The sequence below is a fragment of the Hypanus sabinus genome, chromosome 7, assembly GCF_030144855.1.
Source record: "Hypanus sabinus isolate sHypSab1 chromosome 7, sHypSab1.hap1, whole genome shotgun sequence".
In the NCBI taxonomy this organism is placed as follows: Eukaryota; Metazoa; Chordata; class Chondrichthyes; order Myliobatiformes; family Dasyatidae; genus Hypanus; species Hypanus sabinus.
In genome coordinates, this window is record NC_082712.1 from 37,015,277 (window position 1) to 37,041,935 (window position 26,659).

General features: G+C 39.4%; 2 protein-coding genes across 4 annotated transcripts in view; one reads left to right on the plus strand and one right to left on the minus strand.

Moving 5' to 3' along the window:
- The window catches only part of LOC132396699 (KH homology domain-containing protein 4-like), a 60,005-nt gene extending 40,377 nt beyond the window's left edge, over positions 1-19,628 (plus strand). For both annotated transcript variants that reach the window (XM_059974499.1, XM_059974500.1), the window contains 7 exons: positions 1,151-1,211; positions 6,367-6,427; positions 7,173-7,510; positions 8,470-8,634; positions 14,035-14,141; positions 15,300-15,388; positions 18,927-19,628. In XM_059974499.1, coding sequence (XP_059830482.1) covers positions 1,151-1,211; positions 6,367-6,427; positions 7,173-7,510; positions 8,470-8,634; positions 14,035-14,141; positions 15,300-15,388; positions 18,927-19,204 — 1,099 coding nt within the window. In that variant the 3' untranslated portion in view covers positions 19,205-19,628. The remainder of the gene's footprint in view (positions 1-1,150; positions 1,212-6,366; positions 6,428-7,172; positions 7,511-8,469; positions 8,635-14,034; positions 14,142-15,299; positions 15,389-18,926) is intronic.
- Positions 19,629-20,783: 1,155 nt separating this feature from the next.
- Positions 20,784-26,659, minus strand: part of aggf1 (angiogenic factor with G patch and FHA domains 1) — a 74,239-nt gene continuing 68,363 nt past the window's right edge. For both annotated transcript variants that reach the window (XM_059974496.1, XM_059974497.1), the window contains exon 16: positions 20,784-21,059. In XM_059974496.1, coding sequence (XP_059830479.1) covers positions 20,835-21,059 — 225 coding nt within the window. In that variant the 3' untranslated portion in view covers positions 20,784-20,834. The remainder of the gene's footprint in view (positions 21,060-26,659) is intronic.

The window sequence follows — 26,659 nt, forward strand, 5'->3', positions numbered from 1 at the left end:
CTGTTGATTGTTGGGACAAGGTTTGAGGAGTCAGGGTATTTATAAAGCTTTGAAATTTGCATCGCCTGGCCTTTCCTATTGATGACTGTGAACAAGTCATAGCCCTAAAAAGCTAATTAAAGTCTAAGACCTTGGTAAAAGTTATCTGAGAGCTCATCTCTTGGGGTGCCCAAACTTTTGTATGGTACTCCTTTCCTTTTTTTCACTCTAAAGTTGTACAAAACAAAAATATTACATTAACCTTGCTTAAAATGTTGAAAAGAATGCTTCATCTTTAACTTTATGACTTTTGGAAATCAGTTCATCTTCTACTCCCTTAACTATTCACAGTAGCAGAAATTTTGACCAGGGTGCCCAAACTTTTACATGCCACTGTACATAGCTGATGCTGGCTGTTTTACTCTGAGGAGACCTTGTTAGGATTTGCAAGCCAGGGCAGTTATCAAAAGCTTGGAAGTGAAATGAAGCCTGGTGCTTTTATGCTCAATATATGCATATATTTGAGGGGGGGGGGTGGATGATTATTGAGCAGAGTTTAGGAACGTAGCTAACTTTTCAGTCTTTTCCACATACAATCTCATTTACTCACCGTATTGATTACTAAAAGCAGTTGAACAGACTGTAGTAGCATCAAGTTTCTTTTGCTAGAACTAGATTTTGAATCTGCACCTCCCTTATCTATCACCTTATGGTGACATGAAATCATCTTTTGCATGGGAAATTAGAAATTGCTTGTCTACGTAGCTGTATAAAATCCCAAGTCTTTTGTTCTCCAAGTGTAAGCATGACCTGGCTAGCATTCACCTCCTACCTGAAAGCTTTCCTGGAAATTTATCTTTCTGTTCTTCGTAATGCCTTGCATGTATAGTTTACTGCATTCACATACCCAAGGCATGGAATGCATTTCCAAAAATAAAACTTCCTTGTAGAATCTTTTGTGGCATCTCTTAGGAAGTTCTTTTTTTTTGTCAGTAGCCATTAGGAAATTTCATTTGCTCTAATCATTCATAAAATTACACTGCTTTTTGTGTACTACCCTGGGTGATTGTTGCCACATTAGAAACTGTGATCCAGGCTTAAGCAAAGTAAATATTCAGTGTCTATTCTGCTTTTCTTTATGTAGAAAGCTATAACCTTTTTGTTTCTACAGTCATCCTAAACCAGAAGGTTTGGCATCGGCAAAAACACTATGTGAAAACTTGCTTCAGACGGTGAGTGGAATCCTATTGGATCCTTTAGTCAGCTTTGTGTGTAGGAAAGCTATTATGATGCATAGTGGATAGGAATCTACAGAAAAATGTATAGGAGTGGTCCATCTGACACCATTTGTTGGCTTCTTAACAGATAGCAATTACTGCAATGATGAAATTGTCGAACTCCCAATGGATTCCAGTCTGCAGCTCCAGGAAATCTTGTGTTATGCTGTTGGTCTTGGTTGATAAGAGATCATATGACCAATGCTGATGGCACCAGACTTAAATCCTGATGTAAGCTTATGTTTGCTGTCCTTAAATAAAGGCAGAGCTTTAGCTGTCCTTCAGTATTCCACTACCTTGCCTGTGGCTAACAAAATTTTTAAAAATGCTGTCAGCAATCTCCTCCCTTACTTCCTATAACACCCTGGGTTACACTTAGTCAGTCAAACCCCTCCAGGGATTTGTCCACCTTTATGTGCTTCAGAATTCCAACATTTCTGACATCTTAATGTTGATATGCTCCAAAATATTACTGTTCCCTCCCTTGAACTCACTAGCTTCCATGTCCTTCTTCATGGTGAATACAGATATTAGTATTGATTTAAAAATTACAGATTACCTGATTCTTAAGGGATCCTACGTATTCCCTTTTTACTCTTAATATGCTAGCAGTATCTTAAAGGACTCTTGTTTCATCTTACCTGTTAGGGAGATTCATACCCCTCTTTGATCCTCCTAACTTACTTCTTAAATGTACTCCTACATCCTGTATATCCTCCAAGGAATTTGTTTAATCTCTTCCACCTACCTGACATAAGTCACCACCATCTGATCAGATCTTTAATATCTCTCATCAACTAAGGTTCCCTTTATCTTGCCAGCCTTGCCTTTCAGTGTAACAGAAATATGCTGGCCCCAAATCCTTCTCGTCTTATCAGATGCCCCTTTACCTGCAAAGAGTTTCTCCAATCAACCTTTGAGAGATCCTGTCTGATGATAATTGCAAATAGCCTTCCCCAAATTTAAGAACATTTCATGAGTTTGGTCTCTGTGGGACAAATCTATATTGGTAGGTGAGCAGATCATTTGTCAAATTTATCAGAAATCTAAACTTTTTGAATCTGGATTCCTGTGTTCATGTGAGTTTCCTCAGGGTGCTCTGGTTTCCTGCCACAGTCTAGTTAGTACTAGTACTAGTTAACCTGTACTAGTTAGTAGGTTAAATATTCATTGTAAATTGTCCTGTCATTAGGCCAAGGTTAAATCAGTGGATTGCTGGCTGGCGCAGCTTGGTGCACTGGAAGGTCCAATGGGCTGTAAAAATTGAAAGACTATTGGCAAGAGAAAGGGCAAATGAATATCAAAACCCATTTTCAAAGGAAGGAAAGGATGGAAATAATACATAGGATACAGGAATAAGCAATAGGCCCCAGAGTGATGAAGGCTGATCTGCTATCTCATGCCATTTCCTGCTCTTAACTGTTTGTAACTTTTTGTTAAAGAAATGTACTCAGCATCTGAGTATCCCCAGCCCTTCTCCTTCAAGGATTCCAATAATTCACTGCAGATTAGACACAGAAATCTCTTTGTCTCAGTCCTAAATGTCTTTTACTCCGTTGGGAGTGTGATCCCTAGCTTCTGTAGTTCTGAGACACCACAATTTGTGGAAACATCATCCCTGTCAAGCCCATGAGAATTTTATGTTTTTGGGAGATCTGAACTCTAGAGAGTATTGGTCCTAGCTGCCAAATTTAGTTGGAGAATCTATCCATTCCAGGAATCAATGTGGTGAACCTTTTGTTGCAAGAATATCCTTCCTTGATTGGAAGAGTAGGCTTGTAGACACCATTCCAGGTGGAATTTTACCAGGTCCCAGTATAATCAGAGTGAGGTGTTTTTACTCTTTTATTCTTCTTGCACTCATGGTCAATGTAATGTTTGTTTTATCTGCATGTTAATTTTAAATGGATTTTTTATATATAAAATAACCCAGGTCCCTCTGAACACCAGCACCATGTAAAAATGTTCTGCTTTTCTCCTATTCAAAGTTGATGCCCTCCCATTTTTCTATATTATAGTCACTTAACCATTCGGATAGTCTGTGTCTCCTTAAAGCCTCTCTGCACCCATCACACAACTAGTACTACTAATCAGATGATGTTTTAATAGTGAATAAAGTCAAAGGAATATGTGTATATACATATATCTTTGCCAGTTCTTGAGTAGTAATACTACCAAGGGATGACAGTTATTGAAGTCATTTATTAGAGAACCTTCTTTACTCTTCCGTGTAGTGGTATTGCTTCCAAATGGTGGTTAATGTGGAGAGCTAATGATGCAATAGCTTAGGGATGGTAATCAGCAGTGAGTTTCCTTTTGTGTTTTGCCTGATAAACTTTGTGTTTTGAAGATAATGTTAAGAATCCCCAGGGGCACTCCCTCAATGAAGAACTTTTCAGTTTAATGCTGGTATTGATAAGTTTGCATGTGATATATTTGTCCTGCTGCACTACTTCACAATCCTGAAGCCCTCTCCGATATAATAAAATCTTCAAGCTTTAGTGATGGGCATGGGGGGGGGGGGGTGGTATTTGGGGGATGAAATCGGCATACTTAGATTCCTATTCGTAACGGAAACCTCCAATTTCCAAGAAATCATTTTGTTTACCTCTGTTAACCTTCTTGGTATCAGGATGTAAAAAAATTACACAACATGCTTGAGGTAAAGATGTACATGTTAGGCTTCTTGCTCTATGATTCCAAATTTTACCAAGTGGCACCCACTATATTTTTTTTAAACATTGCTCTTAGCTGTTAATATCTTTCACACTGTACATACGAGTAGGATACATTTTGAGGTTGAAGAACAATTTTCTTTTATTCATTCATGGTTAGTAGGTGTTCCTACAAGACTCGCATTTATTGCTCACTTATAGGTACCTTGGTATCTTGGAAATGCTTTGGGATGTTCTGAGAGGACACTGCATATCTCTCATTAGCTTTGAGAGGTTGGTCAAAGGTCACTGTGTTGAATTGCTGTAGTCCTTGTGGTAAAATGCAGTACAAAGGCTTTAGAAAATGAAAGATGGGGTTTTCCCTCATTGAGGATAAAGGCGCTGTGGTGCCATGGTGGAAAGAGTCACATAACAGGATGTCTTTAGTGTAAAGATGTCACTATTTCCACAAAGACTGAAGTGATCACTCTTTCCATTACTGCTATGGGAAGAGAAATTAGCTATGGATATATTGGTGAAGACTAACCAAATAGATTTATTCCTTGTGTTGTTGCCTCCTGCCGTAGAATTTATCTGCAAGCTGAGATTCTTTTAGAACTCTGCTGGTTCTTAAGTAATGTTACCTAAGAATTCTAGATGACAGTCAGTAAAAATCATCCATTGGAGTCATTCTAAATCCTTGCTTGCATTGGTGCTGCTTCCAGACTGGTGGCTGATATGGAGGGCTGACAGATGGTAATCAGCAGTAAGTTTCCTTTCGTGTTTTGCCTCAGAGACTTTGTGTTTTGAAGATAATATTGAGGCCTCTCAGGGTACTCCCTCAATGAAGTGCTTTTCACTTTGTTGCTGGTACTGAGAAGTTTTGGCTTTGAAACCCTCTTCCAGGCAAAGATTTTGTTGTAAATTCAGGATTTTTTGCTTCTTTCACAATTACAGTCAGCATTTGGGAGAAAAAACAATCACCTATTACTTTATTCAACTTAAGAAATATGATTCTATTTATATAACTCTTCTTCTGAGCCAGGGTATAACACCATCTAATATTCTCATTATTCTCGTGAACTATTCAGGATAAGCACATTTATATGTGTGTGTTTATTATTGCTATGTCAGATTTAGAATTATGTGGTTGCAGTATCTCCCAGTAGTAAGAAAGATCATGGTTGCTGCAATAATTGTGCCATCTGTAAAGAGTCAGAACAATTAGATTCTGTATGTATTTCTTCATAAGAGTGACTAGCCTTTAAAGGCATAGGCTGAGGAGGCCAATCAAAAATCAGTTTGCTCTTTCAATAGCAGTCCATTACAGGTGCTGCATGTATGGTATTAGAAGCAGGAAAATTACATTAGAGGCCAGAAAGTGATTCATATATGGCTGTAAAGGCTCAATGATATTTGTATATGTATTCTTGTATTTGTATATGTATTCATGATGTAAGACAGCAGATCAGCGACTACCTCTAAGGTATCTATAGACCTGTGGTTATCTGTACAGGTGTTCTTCTGTGCCGTTGTTTCCTGATAAAGTGAAAAATAGAAGTTAAATTTTCCTAGATACTTTGCAACTGTTTTTTCTGGGCTTTGCCAGCTTGATGGTACTGACAAAAAAACTTGCAAATGGGATTTTTACAGACTTTATTCCCTGAGATTTATAACAAGCTAGCTGTAACAGGCTATAGCCATGGTAAAATAAATGGAAATTGAGGTAACTGTGAAAAAGCTTGAAGCAATTATACCTGAAAGAATGTACTCAAGGTAATTTTAAGATAGGTTTTGTATGTTAGATTGAAGTGCTACATAGTATTGATACATTGCATGTATGGAATGTGTTTTAAAATCATGTATGTAGAATCATTTGTCAAGTAAAATTCTATATTTTTTCCTTTTACAATTCTAGAATGTTGCAAAGCATCTTTCTTTCCCCACCCCTCCTTGTGATTAACAAACATTCATCTTCCTTTCTTAGATGGGAGCAAACAGCATTTGTCACGTGGACAATCTTGGTTTCCACTTGGTCACTCACACCCCTTGTCATCAATTTTTCCTCCCTCAAATGCTTCTTATCTGCACAAAAGTGTTAATTCTCTTTTCATGTTAGTACAACAACCACAGTGCCTAATAGAAGCATAATGGTCTTGCTATTAACCGTGAACACTGGGACACTGGGGGAGGATGTGGGAAAGCATCTAATATTTTATGATTCAAACCACAGGATGACTGATAATGCCGATATCTTAGACAGGAAGAATTAGTGAAACCACTCTATACACAGAATTTTACCAAAATGTTAATATAATGTGGTATATAATGCAGTTGTATTCAAGCTGGCTGTAGTTGGATGTAAATTATGGATATATAATGTCAGAGGATTGGATGCATATATTGACGTTTATTTACAAACTAATATAGGGTGAATGCTGTTTTTTTTCCCTAAGGTACATGCAGAGTATGCCAGATACCAAAGCCAGATTACAACAGGAATGGGCCCACCAGCAGGTATATTTTGAAGTATAAACTTTAAAGGATAAAAGTAATATTGTCATTTCTATATTACCAAGTCAGGCAATAATTATCAGACACACAAGGTAGAGCAGGACTTCCTGAGACAAGAGGGAACTCCAGTGAGGTTAGGCTGTATTGAATAAATCTGTATTTTACAAAAATTAGAAGGGCAAAGAGGCTATTTTAATAATTTTAGACACTTCAATAAAAGGGACATGGTAAAATGTATATTGAGAACTTTTTTTTGTCTGGAGAGTTGCATTTAGGGTTCATAGTTACTTAGGACTAAAGAGAAGGAAATGTCTTCACTCAAGTTAGGGTTAGGATGGAGGATGCCAATTAAGGGCTGGCAAATGATAAGCTTCTTTGAGAATAATGGAGTCGAGCAATGATTATGGGAAGGAGGATAGATTTATGGTAGAGCAGCAAAATCTCACTGCAATACAGGAGGATAGAATTGAGTTTGTTGGGAAAATTGATCAGCTCTCATTTGGAAACTATGATTAGTTATGATCTTTAGTATGAAAAGAATATAGCTGCATCAGACTGAGAAGGTTATACCTAATGAAAGGTTGAATCTGATAATGCTCTTGCTGAACATCATTTAAATTCCTTCTGTATAGGCAAATTCTGGCGTATTAGGTCTGTGATCTTAACCATTTAATTAGATAAAACACATTTTGATCACATGTGGCAACATTTAACATGGTTTATTTTTGAAATCTTCAATATTTTACAGTTTATTCCATGGTGACACCATCTCCAGGTATTGGTCCTGTCCAGAATCCTATTTCTGTTTTACCTCCAGTGATGACATCACAGCCATATCCTATTCAACCTCAGACATCTGTCCCTTACACATTTACAAACACAAATCCACAGTTTACTACACAGCAATTTAGGCAGCCTCTTCCAACATCGTACACTACTGCAATGCCTACAGAGATGGCTCAGAATCAAGTGGTATCAGGGATTGTGAATCAAGGATCACAGAACAGCTTTCAAATGCCACCGCCAATGCCAGGACCTTCTTATACACCACAGCCTCTGCAACAGCCCGCAACAAGTTTGCAACAGGTAAGAACGTAACTGAAACAGACTTGTGTAACATCAGTGAATTAACACTGAAATAAAGTTTTAGTGTATCAGTGAGTTGCAAAAAAAAGTCAAGAATGGAAATTACTGCTAGTTTTGCTTTTATCTCATTGGGAATATTCTTTAACATTTAGATTGCTATTTCAGTTTTTTCTGATAAAATCTCATTCCCCCCCCCCCCCCCCCGCCCCCGTGTGTGGAAGTGTTTTTATAGCTTGAAGCATGGCTGTTACTATTGTATCCCAATTCACTTGCTTTGTTAATGCTCTTTCTGGTAAGATGGTAGCACGTTTCATTGCAGTATTTTCTATGGGGTCAACAAAGGTATTTATTTTCCTTTTTTCTATGTATTTTTTTATGATTGCAAGACCCTGCTGGACATTAGAAACTTAAGTACTACAGGCCTACTCCATTAGTGAGTTGCTTGTTGGTGGAGAAAGTGAAAGAGCTGGATGGTGTGGATCATACTGTGTCGGAGGTGTCAAAGACGTCAGTGTGCAAAGGCGGTGTGCAGTCTGTGGTCTTAGTTGCTTTTCTTGTGATCGCAGGACCCTGTTGGATATTGTTAATGTGGAATGCTGCAAGTTGGATTCACTGATTTATTGGCAGATGGTAGTTGTGCGGCCTTTGTCATAATGAGGACCAGGCCTTGAGCCACAGTGTTGCTCATTTGCATCTGCACAGGAGAGAGGTGTTAGAGTCTGTGCCTTTCAACAGAGGTGGTATAACCTAGCTGGAGTCAGTGCTGCCTTTTGCACTTTGGCCCCGGAGTAACGCTGTTTCATTTGGCTGTATTCATGTATGGTTGAATGACAATTGAACTTGAACTTGTCCTGATTTCGTTTTAGGGAATAGTTAATAAAAAATAAAAGACCATGGTATTTTTCAGCTTTTGTGATAATTTTTAAAAATTGCTCCAATTAAATATTTGTCTTTTATAGGTTCAGTCAGTAAACTCCACCCCCATGCCACTCTCCATGTCAAATTCAGAGTATCAGTTTCAGACAGCAGGTACCAGTAACCCAATGCCACCACCTGGGACGCAGAAGAGACGCTTTACGGAAGAACGAGCAGCAAATACACCAGAAGGGCTCCTTGGATATAGGGTAACTATATTCAATATGTTTTAGGAGATGGAATTACATCTTTAGAAAGAAGTGACATAGGGTCAGAGAATGTTGACTCTTTGTGGGTGGAGTTAAGAAATTACAAGGGTAAAAGAACTATTACAGGAATTATATATTTAGGCTTCCAAGATCTGGAGTTGAGTTTGCAAAGGGAGCTGAAAAAGGCATGTAATAAGGGTGGTTAATACAATTGTAATAGGGGTCTTCAATATGCATGGGGATTGGGAAAATCAGATTGGTGTCAGATCACAGGGCGGGGGGAATATGTTGAATGCCAATGAGATGGCTTTTTAGAGTGAGCCTACTCAGGGAAAGGCTATCTTAGATTGGGTGTTGTTTAATAATGCCGATCTTATTAGGGAGCTTAATATAAAGGAACCCTTGGGAGGCAGTGATCATAATATGATTGAATTCATACTGCAATTTTGAGAGGGAGAAGCATGAGACACATATCAATATTGCAATGAAATAAAGGGATTTACAGAGACATAAGAGAGGAGTTTGCCCAGGTGGATTGGAGGAGGATTCTGGCGGGATGATGACAGAGCAGAGATGGCTGAAGTTTCTGGGAGTAGTTCACAAGGTGCAATTAGATCTATCCCACAGAGGAAGTTGTTCTCAAATGGCAAGGGTAGGCAAACATGGCTGGCAAAGGAAGTTAAGGACTGCATAAAAACCAAAGAAGTTGGGATGATTGGGAAGCTTTTAAAATCCAACAAAAGGCAAAAGAAAAATGTTATAAGAAGGGGAAAAAATATGAGGGCAGAGTAGCCAATAATATAAAGCAGGATACCAAAAGCTTTTTCATTTACATAAAGAATAAAAGGGAGATGAAAGTTGATATTGGACCACTGGAAAATGATCCTGGTGAGGTAGTAATGAGGGGCAAAGAAATGACAGATGAACTTAATGGGTACTTTGCATCAGTCTTCACTGTGGAAGGCAGTAGCAGTGTGCCAGAGCCCCATGAGTGTCATGGAGCAGGAGTGTATGCCTCCGCAATTACAAATGAAAAACTAAAATGCCTTAAGGTGGATAAATCACCTGGGCCAGATGGACAACACTCCAGAGTCCTGAGAGAGGTTGCTGAAGAGACAACAGGTGCATAGGTCATGATCTTTCAAGAATCACTTGATTCTGGCATAGTCCTGATAGACTGGAAGATTGCAAATGCCACTCCTCTCTTTAAGAAGGGAGGAAGGCAAAAGAAAGGAAATTATAGGGCAACACGAGTGAATCTGCAGATGCTGGAAATAAATAAAAACACAAAATGCTGGCACGTCATCACTACCTCCTCCCATAGATGCTGTCTGGCTTGCTGAGTTCTGCCAGCATTTTGTGAAATTATAGGGCAATTAGCTTAACCTCAGTGGTTGGGAAAGTTGGAGTCTATTATTAAGGTTGTGGTTTCGAGGTACTTGGAAACTAATGTTAAAATAAGTCAAAGTCAGTGTGGTTTATGTAATGGGAAATTTTGCCTGACAAGTCTATTCTTCAAGGAAGTAACAAGCAGGGTGGATGTCACTTACTTGGATTTTCAGAAGTCGATAAGGTGCCACAGATGATTCTGCTTAACAAGATAAAATCCTATGGTGTTACGGGAAGATCCTGGCATGGATAGCAGAATGGCTGACAGTCGGGAGGCAGCGAGTGGGAATAAAAGAGGCCATTTCTGGTTGGCTGCCAATGACTAGTGTTGTTCCTCAGGGGTCAGTATTAGGACCTCTACTTCTCACATTTTTTCCAATGATTTAGATAATGGAATTGATGGCTTTGTGACAAAGTTTGCGGATGATGATTGGTGGAGGGCTAGGTAGTGCTGAGGAAGCAATGCAATTGCAGCAGGACCTAGACAAGTTGGAAGAATAGGCAAAAAAGTGGCGGATGGAATACAGTGTTAGGGAATGTATGACAATGCATTTTGGTGAAAGGAACAATAGTGTGGACTATTATTTAAGTGTGGAGAAGGTTCAAACATCAGACATGCAGAGGCACTTAGGAGTCCTCTGCAAGACTTCCAGAAGGTTTGTAGGTTCAGTCTGTGGTTAAGAAGGCAGGAGGATGATTCTGGGAATCAAGGGATTAACGTATGAGGAGCATTTGGCAGCTTTGGGCCTGTACTCACTGGAATTTAGAGGAATGCGGCGGGGGGGGGGCGGTGCAGAATCCTCATTGATATCTACTGAATGTTGAAAGCACTGGATAGGGTGGATGTGGAGAGGATGTTTCCTATAATAGGAGTATCCAGAACTACACGGCACAGCCTCAAAATTGAGGGGCGACTTTTGAGAGCAGAGGTAAGGTGGAATTATTTTAGCTGGAGAGTAGTAAATCTGTGGAATGCTGTGTCACAGACTGCAGTGGAGGCCAAGTCTGCGTATATTTAAGGCGGAAGTTGATCGTTTCCTGATCAGTCAGGGCATCGAAAGGTACGGCGAGAAGGCAGGCCTTGATGGGCTGAATGGCCTAATTCTGCCCTATGTTTTATAGTCTTATGCCATGTGCTCAGCGGGGGGGGGGGGGGGGAAGGCCTCTTGATATATTAAACCAAATAATAGGTGAGATATATCAAATAATGAGCTATATTTAGGATCTGTGGGATTATATTCAGAAGAGAAGTTCTGATTGGCTTTTTGTATGATATAACTGGATATAACCTTCTGCTGGAAGCGTTAAGAACAACACTCCATTTCTAAAATTTAGAGATACCAAGAAAAAAATTGTTTTATGTATTTGAAGATTTTAAAAGAATGTCCAAAACTAACAAAATAGTTAACTGCATACGTTTGAAATGAAAATGGTACATGAGAACTTTAGAAAGTAGGAGCAAGAGTAGGCTACCTGCCACTTTAAGTCTGCCCTGCTATTTAATATGATCATGGCTGGTCTGTCTCAGGCCTTATTTGCTGTTTGCCTGTTCAACATTGCCCTGAAATTCCAATCTTTCAAAAATTTACAGTATCTATTACTTTAAATGCCGCCATTGATCTGGCCTGCACAACACTCCCAAGACAGAGAATTCCAGAAATTTTTCCTTCTGAGAAGTTTCTGCATGCCCCTGTTTTAAATTGTCACCCCCTGATTTTGTAACTATGTCCTTCTGTTTGAGATTCTCCCAATAGTGAAAACATCACAACATCTACCCTTACAAACTCCCTAAAGCTATTGCATGTTTCAATAAGAACAACCCTCAATGCTCTAAACTTTAAAGAATTAAGATCTAATTTCTTCAGCTGCTCATGATAGGACAACCCTCTCATCCCAAGAATTTGCTTAGTGAATCTCTTTTGGGTTGCCTCCAATGCAGGGCTTTCTTTCTTTCTTAAATAAGGGAACCAAACTGAACACAGTGACCTCTGTGTGGCCTGAACAGTACTCTGCAAATTGTAAAATACTTCTCTATTTTTGAGCCCAGCCCTCTTGCAATAACTGACAACATGCCAGTTGCCTTGCCAACCTAGAACTTTTCACCATCATTCATCTACAAACTTCCTTCATTTAGATTTGTGGTATCTAAAGGCTATTACCAATGTATAAATTAAACTTGATTGGCAAAGTTTTCACTCATTCAGCCAAACTATTTCTAGCTAATTGCGCTCCTAATCACAGCATGCCCTCCAGCTATTTTGGTATTATCGGTAAACATGGATGTGCCTACATTCTGCCCCATCTCGGCACAAAAACAAAACACAGTAAGATAAAGAACACAATATTTTATTTAAAAACACAATACAATACAATACATTTAAATAAAATACATTTATTTACATTGATTGTATGCACATGAAGTGATGCTAGGCACAGGAGTTTGTACATAAGGTAACTGATATGAAATGATAAAGTAGTGATGGTGGAGGGGTGGGTTAGTGAGCAGAGGTGTTGATTAGCCTTACTGCTTGGGGAAGGTAACCGTTTGTGATTGTGATGGTCTTGATGTGGATGTTACTTAGCCCCCTCCCTGAGGGGACTGGGACAAGCAGTTGATGAACAGGGCGGGTGAGTGGGATCCTTTGTGATATTACTTGCCCTTTCTGTAGAACTGTTACTTATGGTGGGTAGGCTGATGCCGGTGACGGGTTGGACAGTTTTGGCTTTCCATTGTAAAGCCTTCCTGTCTTCGCGGTGCAGTTTCATATCATATATGATGTAGCTTGTTTAGTACATATATAAAAATAACGGAGGATTGAGAAAGTGACGTAGCCTAACAGTGCTGCACTAGCAGGTAAAACCTCCCAGATTAAAATAATGCAGCAATCTATTCTACTGAGTGCCAGCATTTAATCATTGCTAATGCACACTGCTATTGCTGCAGATATATACATCTTAATGTGAATATTAAACTTGGATCAAAAGTAGGTTTACAAATCTTTCTTAAGATGAATTGAAAATTATAAAATCAAGTCTGTATGTTGATTTCACCTTTAGACTTCAATCTTAGTTGGGTGGGGGGGGGGGGGAAGGCACATTTCTTGAACATCCCACAGCATCTTTTCACTGTTCTCTGACCATGTGGTTTGGGAGCTGGCTCACATTGTAAACAGGGCACACTATGGCCAAACCTGATGCTTGGATTGCAAGGTCTGAATAGCTTGCAAGGCAAAGCTGGAAACCTGTATCCTTCCTTATCTGAGCTTGTGGACAGCAGCATTAGGCCTTCACTATTGAAAATGGATGTTCATGAGGAAAATGATGTGCAAAAAAATTGCAGAAGGCCTTGGGGAGAGTGGTGAGCGAATAGCACACAGTTAGGTAGGTAGTGAGACAAAAACTAAAGCTGGAAGAGTTAAGCAAAGAGGAAGGGCCATTGACTCTTTCCATGGACACTACTTGTCTGGCCAATTTCTCTATCATGTCTGTTTTGTTTCAGATTCTAGAATTTTCTGTTCTATTTGCTTGCCAGGAAGTGGGGTGCAGTTAAGGTTTTCCTGTGGTGGGAAGAGTAGGGTATCTCCCCCTCTGTTTGGCGCTACATGAAACTCCCTTGCCTGCCCATTGCTAAGGGGAAAGGGATAAGTTGATTTGTTTTGAATCATACAATCTATTCATTTGATATTCAGTGTCAAGTTTTGCTTGTTTGGAAGAGAAGAACACAGTTTTGCAAGTAATGAGTTTTAATTATTTCATGAAATGAAAAACTAGCCAGAATTTTATATGTACGCAGTTAACTGTTTGCTTGGTGATTCCATTTGGTGAAGAGGGTCCGATTAAAAGCAGTGGTAGAAATCCACGCTAATTCCCTTCCAGCGCTAAGATATTTTGTATAAGAAAATTTGATTTTATTAGTAAAATAATTTAATATAGGTGTACGTAATCGAAATTGTTTTCTGCTCTGTATGCAATCACGCTTGTTGATTTCTGTGGCCTTTTTTCTACTCATAGCACGGACCATTTCACTTGACTAATCTAGGTACTAGGAGCAGTCAGGATATGGGATCTGGGTTGAAGATAGCTGCTGATTCCATCCTCTTTGGAAGAGAAAGAGAAAGGTAATTATTTCTTTATCAATTGCAAGATATTATCTGCCTGATGATTGTTTAATTTCTACATACCATTGTCCTGGGTGTAAAATTAAGGAATAGAGTCAGGGCATTGCACTTGTTCTCTAGCTCTTTTATTGGGCTACTTATTTTGCCCTATGATACATTTTTAAAGTGCAAGGCACTTTGAAAAAGCCACTTGTTTTTAGCCAGTTTAATGCCAGGAATTTTATCCTGTGTGCCTAGCTAGTATAGGTTGAGCTAGCCTGGCATTCCATTGTATTTAACTTTTTCTGGAGGGCAAGCAATATCAATATAAAGAGTTACCATTAATTAATATTTTTGTATCTGTTGGTTGGTATTAGTGATTTTTTTAAAAAGCCACTGTATTGTTAATCAATACCAATAGCTTCAATACAATTTGCATTTTCTCCAAGAAAAGCCACAAAGAAAGAACACAAGCCCCACTGAATTTCCAATTTATGTCAGAAATTATTTGTTATAGTGACAATTCTGAACCATAATTTCATACTGTATTTTCTTCTTGTCATCCATGAATTGTTGAAGTGACGGGTACATAAGAACATGCAGACCATTAATTTTTGTCAGGCAGTTGTCTTCATTTTACACCACGTCTGGTTTAAAAGTAAGGCAGGCCCGATGTTTTTAATACATTGCCAAGCTGCTTAAGTTGTTTTGTTGATTAAGTACATACTGACATTGAGTCTGGTTTGGAATTTACAAATTTATGCATTAAGAGTTCAATCCTGCTACTTACTGTTTAATGCTACAACTTTTCTGCCAAAGTAGGGGTGTCCTTCATAAAAATCCATTGAAATAGAATGCCATGCAAATGAATATGCTGCAAATAATCCTGCTGTAATTGTATGGCTGTATGAAAGTTGGGTTATTGAGAACATGGTATAGAACTTAGTACGATATTTAGAATATCAAGAAATTAAACATGAAATGTTTTGTGGGTTGATTTCGTAATATTGAAACTGAAGATTATAGATAATTAAAGTTTTTAGAGAAGTTCTATAAAATCCAAGTTTGAGTATTGGCTAATTAATATTCATTATGAAGTTTAATGTATCTTTAGGTTCACACACTTTTTGCCTGTTACAACCATAGTACAAGAGTCAGATTATTCTTACTATCTTTTAGGCAGCTGATGCCCCTGCTGTCCAGCCCTGGAGATTGTTCTGAAATGCCAAAGACCTCAGTGCATATGTTACATTCTTTAAACATGCAAGGTGAGGCCCATTGCACCAATTCTTATAAACCAGACTTTTTCTTTTCAAATTTATGAAGGATTAATCTTCCAATAAAATACTGGGTTAACCCAACAGAATTAGAATTTTTTCCTTTCTGCGCTATCGAAGAGAGTGTATTCAGGTAAGCTACAGTGCTTTAGGAATCTAAGTAACCTCTACATATTAACCTGTATACTAATTGTTGACAGGCTAATTTGCCAACTCTATTTTATTATCTTCTACATCTAATGATGTTGTAGCCACATTGCAGTATTTCAACACAGATAGCTGCAGCTGAGAATGTAACTGCTGAGTATAAGTGCACTTAATTTTTAAATTTGTATGATTAGACATAACTCAACTTTTTCAATGTACTTTATGTTCACCAGTGGAAAAGTAATCAATGTATGGTGCATCTGATTCTTATAATGTGAGAACTGACAAAAATACAGAAATAAAATGTATAGTGTGTGTTTAAAGTAAGGACAGTAAAATGTTGGAAATTGTGGTTCTTTTAACTTGCAGAGCCTAGAAATCTTTTATCAGTATGAAATAGTGGTGATGGTCTGATATTTCAGATGGGCTCCAGGGGGGGGGGGGGGGGTGTCATATTCAGATATTCAGTTGCCTCTTATTTAGCTTCAGGCTCTGCATGATATATGGAGTCATAGAACACTACAGCACAGACCCTTCAGTCCATCTATCTGTATTTCCAAACTATTCTATCTAGTCTCATTGATCTGCAACTAGACCGCCATACCCCTCCCATTGATGTATCTATCAAAGTCTCTCTTAAATATTGAAATTGAACGTGCATCCACCACTTATGCTGGCAGCTTATTCCAAACTCTCATTACCCCCCCCACCTCATGTTCTCCTAAAACAGTTCACCTTCCACCCTTAACTCATGATCTCTAGTTCTAGTTTCACCCAACCTCAGTGGAAAAAGCCTATTTGTGTTTAGCCTATCTATACTCTCATTATTTTGTATGCCTCTATTAAATCTCCTCTCATTCTCCTAAACTCCAGGGAATAATTTCGTAACTTATTCAACCTTTCCCCTTAATTCAGAACTTCAGATCCTGCCAGCATCTTGTAAAATTTTCGCTGTAGTCTTTTGATTTTGATATATTTCCTGTTGGTTAGTGACACAACTGTTGTGTAGAATATCTTACACAACTTAAACGTAACATCATAACTCCTGTACTCAATACTTTGATTTAAGAAGGTAATGTGCAAAAAGCTCTTTTTACGACCTTATCCATTGCAGTCCTCTGTGGCCTACTGTTCACTGTGCAAGTCCTATCCTGGTTTGTCCTCACACATGATGCAGGCATTAAAATCCATCTGCCATTTTTCAACCCATTTTTCTCAGTGATTCAGATTCTGCTTCAAGCTTTGATCACCTTCCTTACTGTCTTCTATGTCCCCAATCTTGATATCACCTGCAAATTTGCTGATCCAGTTTACATTATCATCCAGATTGTTGATATGGATGACAACAACAATGGACCCAACACTGATCCCTGCAGCATATTACTAGTAAAAAGCTTCCAGTCAGAGTGGCAACCATATACTACCACTCTGGTTTCTCCCAAGAAACCAATGTTGAATTCAATTTACCACCTCATTCTGAATGCTGAATGCATGACTTCTTGTACAACTCTTATTGATGATGATTTAAATTCCTTGTTCACTGGCATTACTTCCAAAACCAAGTAAACAGAATAGTACAGGTTCTCATGGAAGAGATGGTTTATATTTGTCAGAGCCTAATGGCTTTCTTTTACTAATAAGGTTTAAAGTGGTATTGGTTGTGTATTTCAGGAAATTCAAAAGTGGTTGGAATTTAAAGACTGGGCAAATTAGTCATTAACACTAATATGATGCACTTCTGTGAAAGTACCAGTTTATTTAATGAAATGTGATTTGCATTGGATAATAAAAACATTGAACAACATAAAAATGATTTGGCTTTTGGACAGTGCATTAAAACTGAGATTTAAATTTGAAACATATATTCTAGCCATAAGCCTTTGTGACTTAATTTAACTCTATTGATTCTGATAGTAAGTTGTGTTAAAATAACTTGAAGAATTATCATTTCTATATAATGTATTCTTGTCTAAAATTTAAAGCTTAATTCAGAATCTAATTTTAAGTGATCAAGTTGTGCTGTAATATAAATGAATTGATTTAAGATTGTTATTGGATAAACTTCCCTACTTTTTTTGAGAAAGATGGCTTGTTTCCAATTTATATCTGTGAAAACCTATTTCCTAATATAGAGCATCATCACAGTTTTAGAAGCCTTTATTCAACCCTGAAGTTCATTTCAATGCATTTGGAGTAGGTAATAGTGTACATATCCATGGAATTGGGTGAGGAGAGCATATGTCCTGTTACTGCTTGCTAAATATACTGAATGTACACAAGTTCAACTACACATTGAAATCTTAAGATCTGTTAATAGTTCTAAATGAGCAGTTCATTTCAAAGCATATTTGAGCAAGTTGTCATATTTTCTATAGTATACTACATTTGATAAATTTCAAATAATTGTCTGCCCTTGGTGATAATTAATAGTTTGTTGCCATCTACAAGTGTGCTGAGCTAACGGAGTTCCCTCGCACATTTACTTACTGTCTTACTGTTTCTCCACTTCTGTCATGAAACTAATTTTCAATCTGGTAGCAGAAATCCAAGCAGTAATGTAATAACGGTATTTCCAGTGCACTTCCTCAAAGTAAGAATGTATCATATTGATTCTAATATTTGAAGGATTGGTTTGTCAAATGGATCATTTGAATCAATCTTTGCTTTTATGTACACTGAAATGAATTGCATATGATTTAGATTCTGTATTAACAATTCTATCAGTACCTCTAATAGCTATTATAATTAATGACTTTTGCTTCTAATATATCAAAGAGCTAGAAAGCCATGGTATTAAATTTGTCTTTGGAAAGTAAGAGATGTCTAATTTAGTTAAACTTTAAAACATAATCAGATGTGATGTTTTTGAATTAAGATGAGTTAATTGGAGTTGCCTCATTGCTAAACCTTGTATCTTTATACCTTATTTAGGGTATTTGTAAAACGGGTAAATACTAGTCAGGCTGCTGAGATTAATACCTGATCTGCTGGATATGTTAAGCTGAGGGACCTTTTTCCATTCTGTATATCACTAAGGCATTGTTTATTGAGAGTTTTAATATTAACAAATGGTCATGAAACTTGTAATTATGGTATAGATTGAACATAATATGTAGCAGTTGATCTGAATTTAATTTTCCTTTCTTGTGTCTTGTGTTCTCTTACATGTTTCTGATGGGACATCACCTGCTGCTGTCAACTTGACATGGCTTTATCTGACATCTTCATTTGTGTACTGTACTGTTGATTTCTCGATGCATTGTCTGTAAACATTTTAAAACATTAACAATGTGTTCTCTTTCCCACAAACTAAATCTTTTTGATACTGAATACCTCTTGGATTTCTGGGTGTGTTTGGGGATTCTTTTCTTTTAAAATGTAGGTCATATCTCTCCAAGCCATAAGCGACACAAGACTAGCGATAGCCTATGTGCATTGGCACAGTATGGTGAAGATTCTTCAGATGAAGAAGACGAACGTCATAAACGAGGTGGGAGATACAGAACTTCTGGAAATGCGTCACACAATATGTATCATCCCTACTTTCAGCCCTCTGTTCATCGCCCTCCTCATCACCATCAACAACATCGTCAGCAGCAGCAGCAACATAGCATACAGAGGTCCCACAATTCCATGCCCTTCTGGATGGCACCCAACTAATACTGAAAATGTTGTAAATGTATTTTTGTCAATGTTCACTATGTGCAGCTAAACCTCGTGTTCAAAAGAACTGTATGTGCTAGGTGTGGTAATATTACCTGATATACCAGCACTCCTGGAATTAATTTTGATGGACCACCATTATCAAATGGCTGACTGCAATGGACAATAGACTTGTGCAGGGTGCGGAAACTTGGGAAGAACCATATTATTGGCTTTTTTTTGTTACAGCGCTGCAATAACTTGAAGAGTAAATTCACATTACCTTCAGTATACAAATTCTGGAAGTGAAGACTTAGTGACAACCACCGCTTTCCCCACTGGTACTTTGCAGAAGCATGATTGATGCAGCAACCTTTTATGTTGTAATGGACAAAGAATTTTAGTGTATTAAAACTGTAAAATAAAGGTGTGAAGAAGTGTTGCAATGTGTACTAAAATGAGAAACCATTGTGAAATAAGTTTGTGTAGCAACAAATGATGGAGAGCAAGTTTATTCTTGGATCCTTTGATATCAGTAACAACTTCCACACTTATCCTAGTAGTTTCAGCAAAAAGTTTGAGGTAGGTGCTGTACATACATAGCTTTGCAGGAGGCAGGTTACTTTATTTTCAGGTAAACTCAGTGCATACCAAAATGCTCCTTTTCTTTGACTGGGCCAGGGATTCCTATACCTTTTCACGAGTGCTTAAAATAATTGAGGTTTGCCAATACAAACATCAAGGGAGAATTAAATTGGGAGGAAGATGTAATAAGACTAGAAAGAAGTAAGTCCAAGTGGAGAGTAATGTGGAAATATTCTGGTGTGGAAAACTGTTAATAGTTTTCAAAGTAACATACAAATGTTGGAGGAACTCAACAGGAGAAGGAGGGGCACCAGAGAGTTGATAGGCAGCTGGGAATGGAAGTAGACGGAGACCCAGACAGAATGAGGTTGTTATCCAATGCGGCAATCAAAAAAAGCCATCTGCGAGAGGATTGATGTAGAGGAGGAAAGCTATCTTGATTACAAGAGGCTTTGGTGAGACAATATATGCGTACGAAGTCTCTTGCAGATTAACCTTGTCCAGTGTAAGGTTTCTGTTGAGTTACATGATTATTCCTGATGCTGTCTGGTTTATTGTTAATTTGGCAATTATGCTGAAACATTTCCACCTGATTTAATTTTTAAGAGCAGAGGAAATCATTTTCAATTGGTTATTAAATTACTAGTTTAGGTCAGGCCTTGATCTTTGTTTATGGTTTAATTATTTAAGCCCATCATTTTTATTGTTGAAAAGGGTAAGGTAGATCTTTAAGGATTTAAGAAATTTCATCTTAACCGACCTTCAAGCTTTCCTACCCAAGTTTGAGAAAATAATCTCTTCAAAGAACATTCAAGCTTTGGTTGAAGGATGTGAAGATACAAATGAGCAGTTGCAAAACAGATAGGGTACTTATTCAAGATACAGAACAAATATTTCTATCATTACAGGAATATCTGTCCTCATTTTGAACAAAGATGTACAATACTCCCCCATTTCAATAAGAGCAGTGACTTACTGGAAATTAAGACATTGTTTAAAATCACACTTTAAAAACGTTTAGCAGCTTTACATTTTATTTAAAAAAAATTGAACACTGGAAAACTTAAATCGTAGAATCTTCTGGATCCCTCTTTTTACATTCAGTTTTTGCACATATTTTTGTATCCGCTTCCTTTTGACTTGAAGTCTGCTGGAAGGCTTCTGAAAATCTTGCTCTGGCTTTGGCCCAGTTCTTGTGGTTTTTGGAGCTGTATAGTTGTGCATCTTCAATTGAAAGCGGTATTTTAGCCCCCAGACCAGATTGTGACTGATGAAGTTGAACTTGAATCTGGGGGGAAGAAAAGCCAGAAAGTGCAATTTGAGATTAGTATACAGTAGTTGCTATATTAAATTGATTTCCCTTGAATGCTGCAAAATTAAGTTTAGAAACTCTTTTAACATCTGTTTGTATTCAAGTCAAGTTTCCTTTGCATTCCCGCCTGAAGAGTGACTTGGATCCTACCTAGGAGTGACAATTTGCCTACCTTCCAGCAGGTGCCATTTCATTGGCTCTTCAATCAACCTTGGAACATCTGGACAGTGAAGATACATACATCAGGGTGTTCTTACTGTTCAGGATGTTCGGCATTCAATATTATCATCCCCTCAAAGCTAATCAATAAGCTTCATGACCTGGGCCTCAATACCTCCTTGTACAACTGGATCCTCCTATTTCCTCACTTGTGGACCCAGTCAGTTTGCACTGGCAGTACTTCGATAGGTTGTGTGGTCTCCCTGGTCTACTCGATTTTTACCTGAGACTGAGCCTAAGCACAGCTCCAATATCATTCAAGTTTGTTGACAACAAAAATGACAAATCAGCATATTGGAGGGAGATTGAAATTCTGTCTGCCTGGTGCCACAACAACCTCCCCCTCAGTGTCAGCAAGACCAAGGAGCTGGTTATTTATGCCAGGAGGAGGAAACTGAAGGTCCATGAGCCAGTCCTCATCAGGACAATCTGAGGTGAGGAGGGTCAGCAGCTTTAAATTCCACAATTGTATTATTTCAGAGGATCTACCCTAGGTTCACAAAGAAAACTTGGCAGTGGCTCTATGTGCAAAGATTCAGCATGTCAAATAAAACCTTAAACTTCTATACGTGTGGTAGAGAGCATATTGACTGGTTGCATCATGACTTGGTATGAAAACACCGGTGCTCTTGAATGGAAAAGCCTACCAAAAACCCTCCCTACAACTGAGCACATTTACATCACAGGAAAGCAGCATCCATCAAGGACCCCCAGCATCCAAACCACGCTTTTAGTGTCATAAAAACTACAGAAACAGGCCCTTCAGCCCATCTGGTTTTTGCCAAATCATTAGAACTCTCTAGACCCAATGACCTGCACCCAGACCATAGCCCTCCATACCCTTCCCTTCCTTGTACCTATCCAAGCTTCTCTTAACAGGTGAAATCACAATGGCATCTATTTGTGCTGGTAGCTCTTTCCACGCACTCACCACCCTGAGCAAATAAGCATCTCGTGTTCCCCTTAAACATTTCATCTTTCACCCTTAACCCATGACCTGTAGTTCTAGTATTACACAACCTCAGTGGGAAAAACCTGCTGCCATTTACCCTATCTGTACACCTCATAATTTTGTATACCTCTATCAAATCTCTCCTCAATATTTTATGCCCTAGGGAATAAAGTTCTGACCTATTCAATCTTTCCTTGTAACTCAGGTCCTCCAGTTCTGTAACACCTTTTTAATCTGTACTCTTTTAATCTGCACGTAATACTCCAAATTAGAGCTCACCAGCTTTTTATACAACCTAACTCCATGACTCAGTACTACAATCTGTAAAGGCCAATGTGCTAAAAGCTTTCTCAATGACGTTATTTACCTATGACACCTTTCAATGAATTATTGACCTGTATTCCCAGATCTCTTTGTTCCACTGCACTCTTCAGTGCCCTAATGCTCATTACTTGACATACCTTAGCGGTCCTGCCAAAGTACAACACCTCACAGTTGTCTGCATTAAATTCTATTTTTCAGCCCATTCTTCCAGGTGGTTCAGATCCTGTTGCAAACATTGATAGACTTCCTCACTGACCACTACATTCCCAATCTTGGTGTCATCTGGAAATCTACTAATCCACATCATCCAGGTCATTGATATGACCACTGCAGTCACAGGCAGAAAGGCAACAACCTACTACTACTATCTGACGTCACCCGCAAAGCCAATGTCAAATCCAATTTTCTACCACATTTTGAATGCCAAGCGACTGAACCATGTGGGTCCTTGTCAACCATCTTGCTGAACTCTAAGATTGGTTAGACACAACATACCAAGCATATCCTGTCCTTTAGAATACCTTCCAATAACTTTCCCACTAGTGATGTCAGGCTTACCAGCCTATAATTTCATAGAAACATAGAAAACCTACAGCACAATAAAGGCCCCTTTGGCCCACAAAGTTGTGCCAAACATGCTCCTACCTTAGAAATTACTAGGCTTACGCACAGCCCTCGATTTTTCTAAGCTCCATGTAACTATCCAAAAGTGTCTTAGAAGACCCTATCATATCCACCTCCACCACCATTGCCGGCAGCCCATTCCAGGCACTCACCACTCTGCGTAAAAATCTTACCCCTGACATCTCTGTACCTACTCCCCGGCACCTTAAACCTGCGTCCTCTTGTGGCAACCACTTCAGCCCTGGGAAAAAGCCTCTGACTATCCACAGATCAATGCCTCCCATCATCTTATACACCTCTATCAGGTCACCTCTCATCCTCCGTTGCTCCAAGGAGAAAAGGCTGAGTCCACTAAACTTGTTCTCATAAGGCATGCTCCCCAATCCAGGCAACATCCTTGTCAATCTCGTCTGCACCCTTTCTATGGCTTCCACATCCTTCCTGTAGTGAGGTGACCAGAACTGAGCACAGTACTCCAAGTGGGGTCTGATCAGGGTCCTATATAGCTGCAACATGACCTCTCGGCTCCTAAATTCAATTCCATGATTAATGAAGGCCAATACACCGTATGCCTTGTTAACCAGAGCCATCCTGCGTAGCTGCTTTGAGCTTCCTATGGATTCGGACCCCAGATCCCTCTGATCCTCCATGCTGCCAAGAGTCTTACCATTAATAATATATTTTGCCATATTTGACCTACCAAAATGAACCACTTAACACTTAGCTGAGTTGAACTCCATCTGCCATTTCTCAGCCCAATTTTGCATCCTATCAATGTCCTGCTGTAACCTCTGACAGCCCTCCACGCTATCCACAACACCTCCATGTCACACTTGATAGGTCCTATACTTTCACATCTTACCCGCTTGCTCTTCACATACTTGTAGAATGCCTTGGGGTTTTCCTTAATCCTGCCTGCCAAGGCCTTCTCATGGCCCCTTCTGGCTCTTCTAATTTCCTCCTTAAACTCTTTCCTATTGGCCTTATAATCTTATAGATCTCTAACATTACCTAACTCTCTGAACCTTTTGTAAGCTTTTCTTTTATTCTTGACTAGATTTATTACAGCCTTTATACACCACGGTTCCTGTACCTTACCATAACTTTCCTGTCTCATTGGAACATACCTATGCAGAACTCCACACAAATATCCCCTGAACATTTGCTACATTTCTTCCGTACTTATCCCTGAGAACATCTGTTTCCAATTTCCTGCCTGACAGCCTCACAATTCCCCTTACTCCAATTAAATGCTTTTCTAACTTGTCTGTTCCTATCTCCAATGCTATTGTAAAGGAGATAGAATTATGATCACTACCTCCAAAATGCTCTCCCACTGAGAGATCTGACACCTGACCAGGTTTATTTCTCAATACCAAATCAAGTACAGCCTCTCCTCTTGTAGGTGTATCTACATATTGTGTCAAGAAGCCTTCCTGAACACAGCTAACAAACTCCACTCCATCTAAACCCCTTGCTCTAGGGAGATGCCAATCGATATTTGGGAAATTAAAATCGCTGATCAGGACAACTCTTATTATTACACCTTTCCAGGATCTGTTTCCCTATTTGCTCCTCGATATCCCTGTTACTATTGGGCAGCCTATAAAAAACACTCAGTGAAGTTATTGACCCTGTCCTGTTCCTAACCTCCACCCATACAGACTCCAACTCCGTAGACGATCCCTCCATGACGTCCACGTTTTCTCCAGACGTGACACTATCTCTGATCAACAGTGCAACGCCCCCACCTTTTTTGCCTACTTCCCTGTCCTTTCTGAAACATCTAAAACCCAGCACTTGAAGTAACTATTCCTGTCCCTGAGCCATCCAAGTCTCTGTAATGACCACCACATCGTAGCTCCAAGTACTGATCCACGCTCTAAGTTCATCCACTTTGTTCACAATACTCCTTGCATTCAAATAGACATATCTCAAACTGTCCAGCTGAGCTCATCCCTTCTCTATCACCTGCTTATCCTCCCTCACACACTGTCTCCAAGCTTTCTCTATTTGTGAGCCAACTGCCTCTCCCCCAGTCTCTTCAGTTTGGTTCTCACCCAACAATTTTAGTTTAATCTCTCCCCAGCAGCCTTAGCAAACCTCCCTGCCAGGATATTGGTCCTCCTGGGATTCAAGTGCAACCTGTCCTTTTTGTACAGGTCACACCTGTCCCAAAAGTGGTCCCAATGATCCAGAAATCTGAATCTCTGCCCCCAGCTTCAATCCCTCAGCCACACATTTATCCTCCACTTCATTCTATTCCTATACTCACTGTTGCGTGGCACAGGCAGTAATCCGAGATTACCACCCTTGTGGTCCTGCTTCTCAACTTCCTTCCTAATTCCCTGTAGTCTTTTTCTCAGGACCTCTTTCCCTTTCCCCCTATGTCATTGGTACCAATATGTACCACGACCTCTGGCTGTTATCCCTCCCTCTCCAGGATATCTTGGACGTGATTTGAATCATCCCTGAGCTTGGCATCAGGGAGGCAAACTAGCATCCGAGTTCCTTACCTGCGTCTACAGACTCACCTGTCTGACCCCCTAATGATAGACTTCCCTAACACTACTGCCTTCCTCTTCCTTTCCCTACTCTTCTGAGCCACAGGGCCGGACTCTGTGCCAGAGGCATGGCCACTGTTGCTTCTCCCCAGGTAGGCTGTTCTTCCTCCCCCACCCCCTAACAGTACTCAAACAAGAGTATTTAATGTCAAGGGGTACAGCCACAGGGGTATTCTCTGGTACCTGACTCTTTTCCTTCCCTCTCCTGACTGTGACCCCATTGTCCGTCTCCCACGGCCCCAGTGTAACCACCTGCCTATAACTTTTTATCACTTCCTTGCTCCCTGACCAGACGAAGGTCATCAAGCTGCATCTCCAGTTTCCTAACGCAGTCCCTTATAGGAGCTGCAGCTTGATACACTGGGTGCAGATATGGTCATCCAGGAGGCTAGGAGACTCCAGGACCTCCCACATCTGACACCAAGCACAGAAAACCAGCCTCACACACATATTACTTCCTTTCTGCAATTAACACAGGTAAACCTACCTCGCCTCATTACCACCTAAGCCCATTGAGCCAAAGCCCTAACACTCTGCTACCCACTGGATATGGTGGTCTTCTTTTAAACTTTTCCCACTCTACTGGCTGACGTTACGCACCAGCGCAGTCTTGCCTCTCTTCCTGGTATATTCTTAGAGCCTTTCTTAACCAGCAGAATATTCGCTATCTTCCAATCGTCCAGTACCTTGGCTATCACTAAGGATGATTTAAATATCTCTGTCAGGGCCCTTGCAATTTCTGTTCTTGCCTCATACAGGGTCCCAGGGGTATATCTGTCAAGTCCTGGGGACTTATCCACCCTAACTTGCCTCAAGACAGCAAACACCACCTCCTTTAATCCGTATAGGGTCACTGCTGCTTCTCACATCTATGGACTGTGTTCATCACCCGA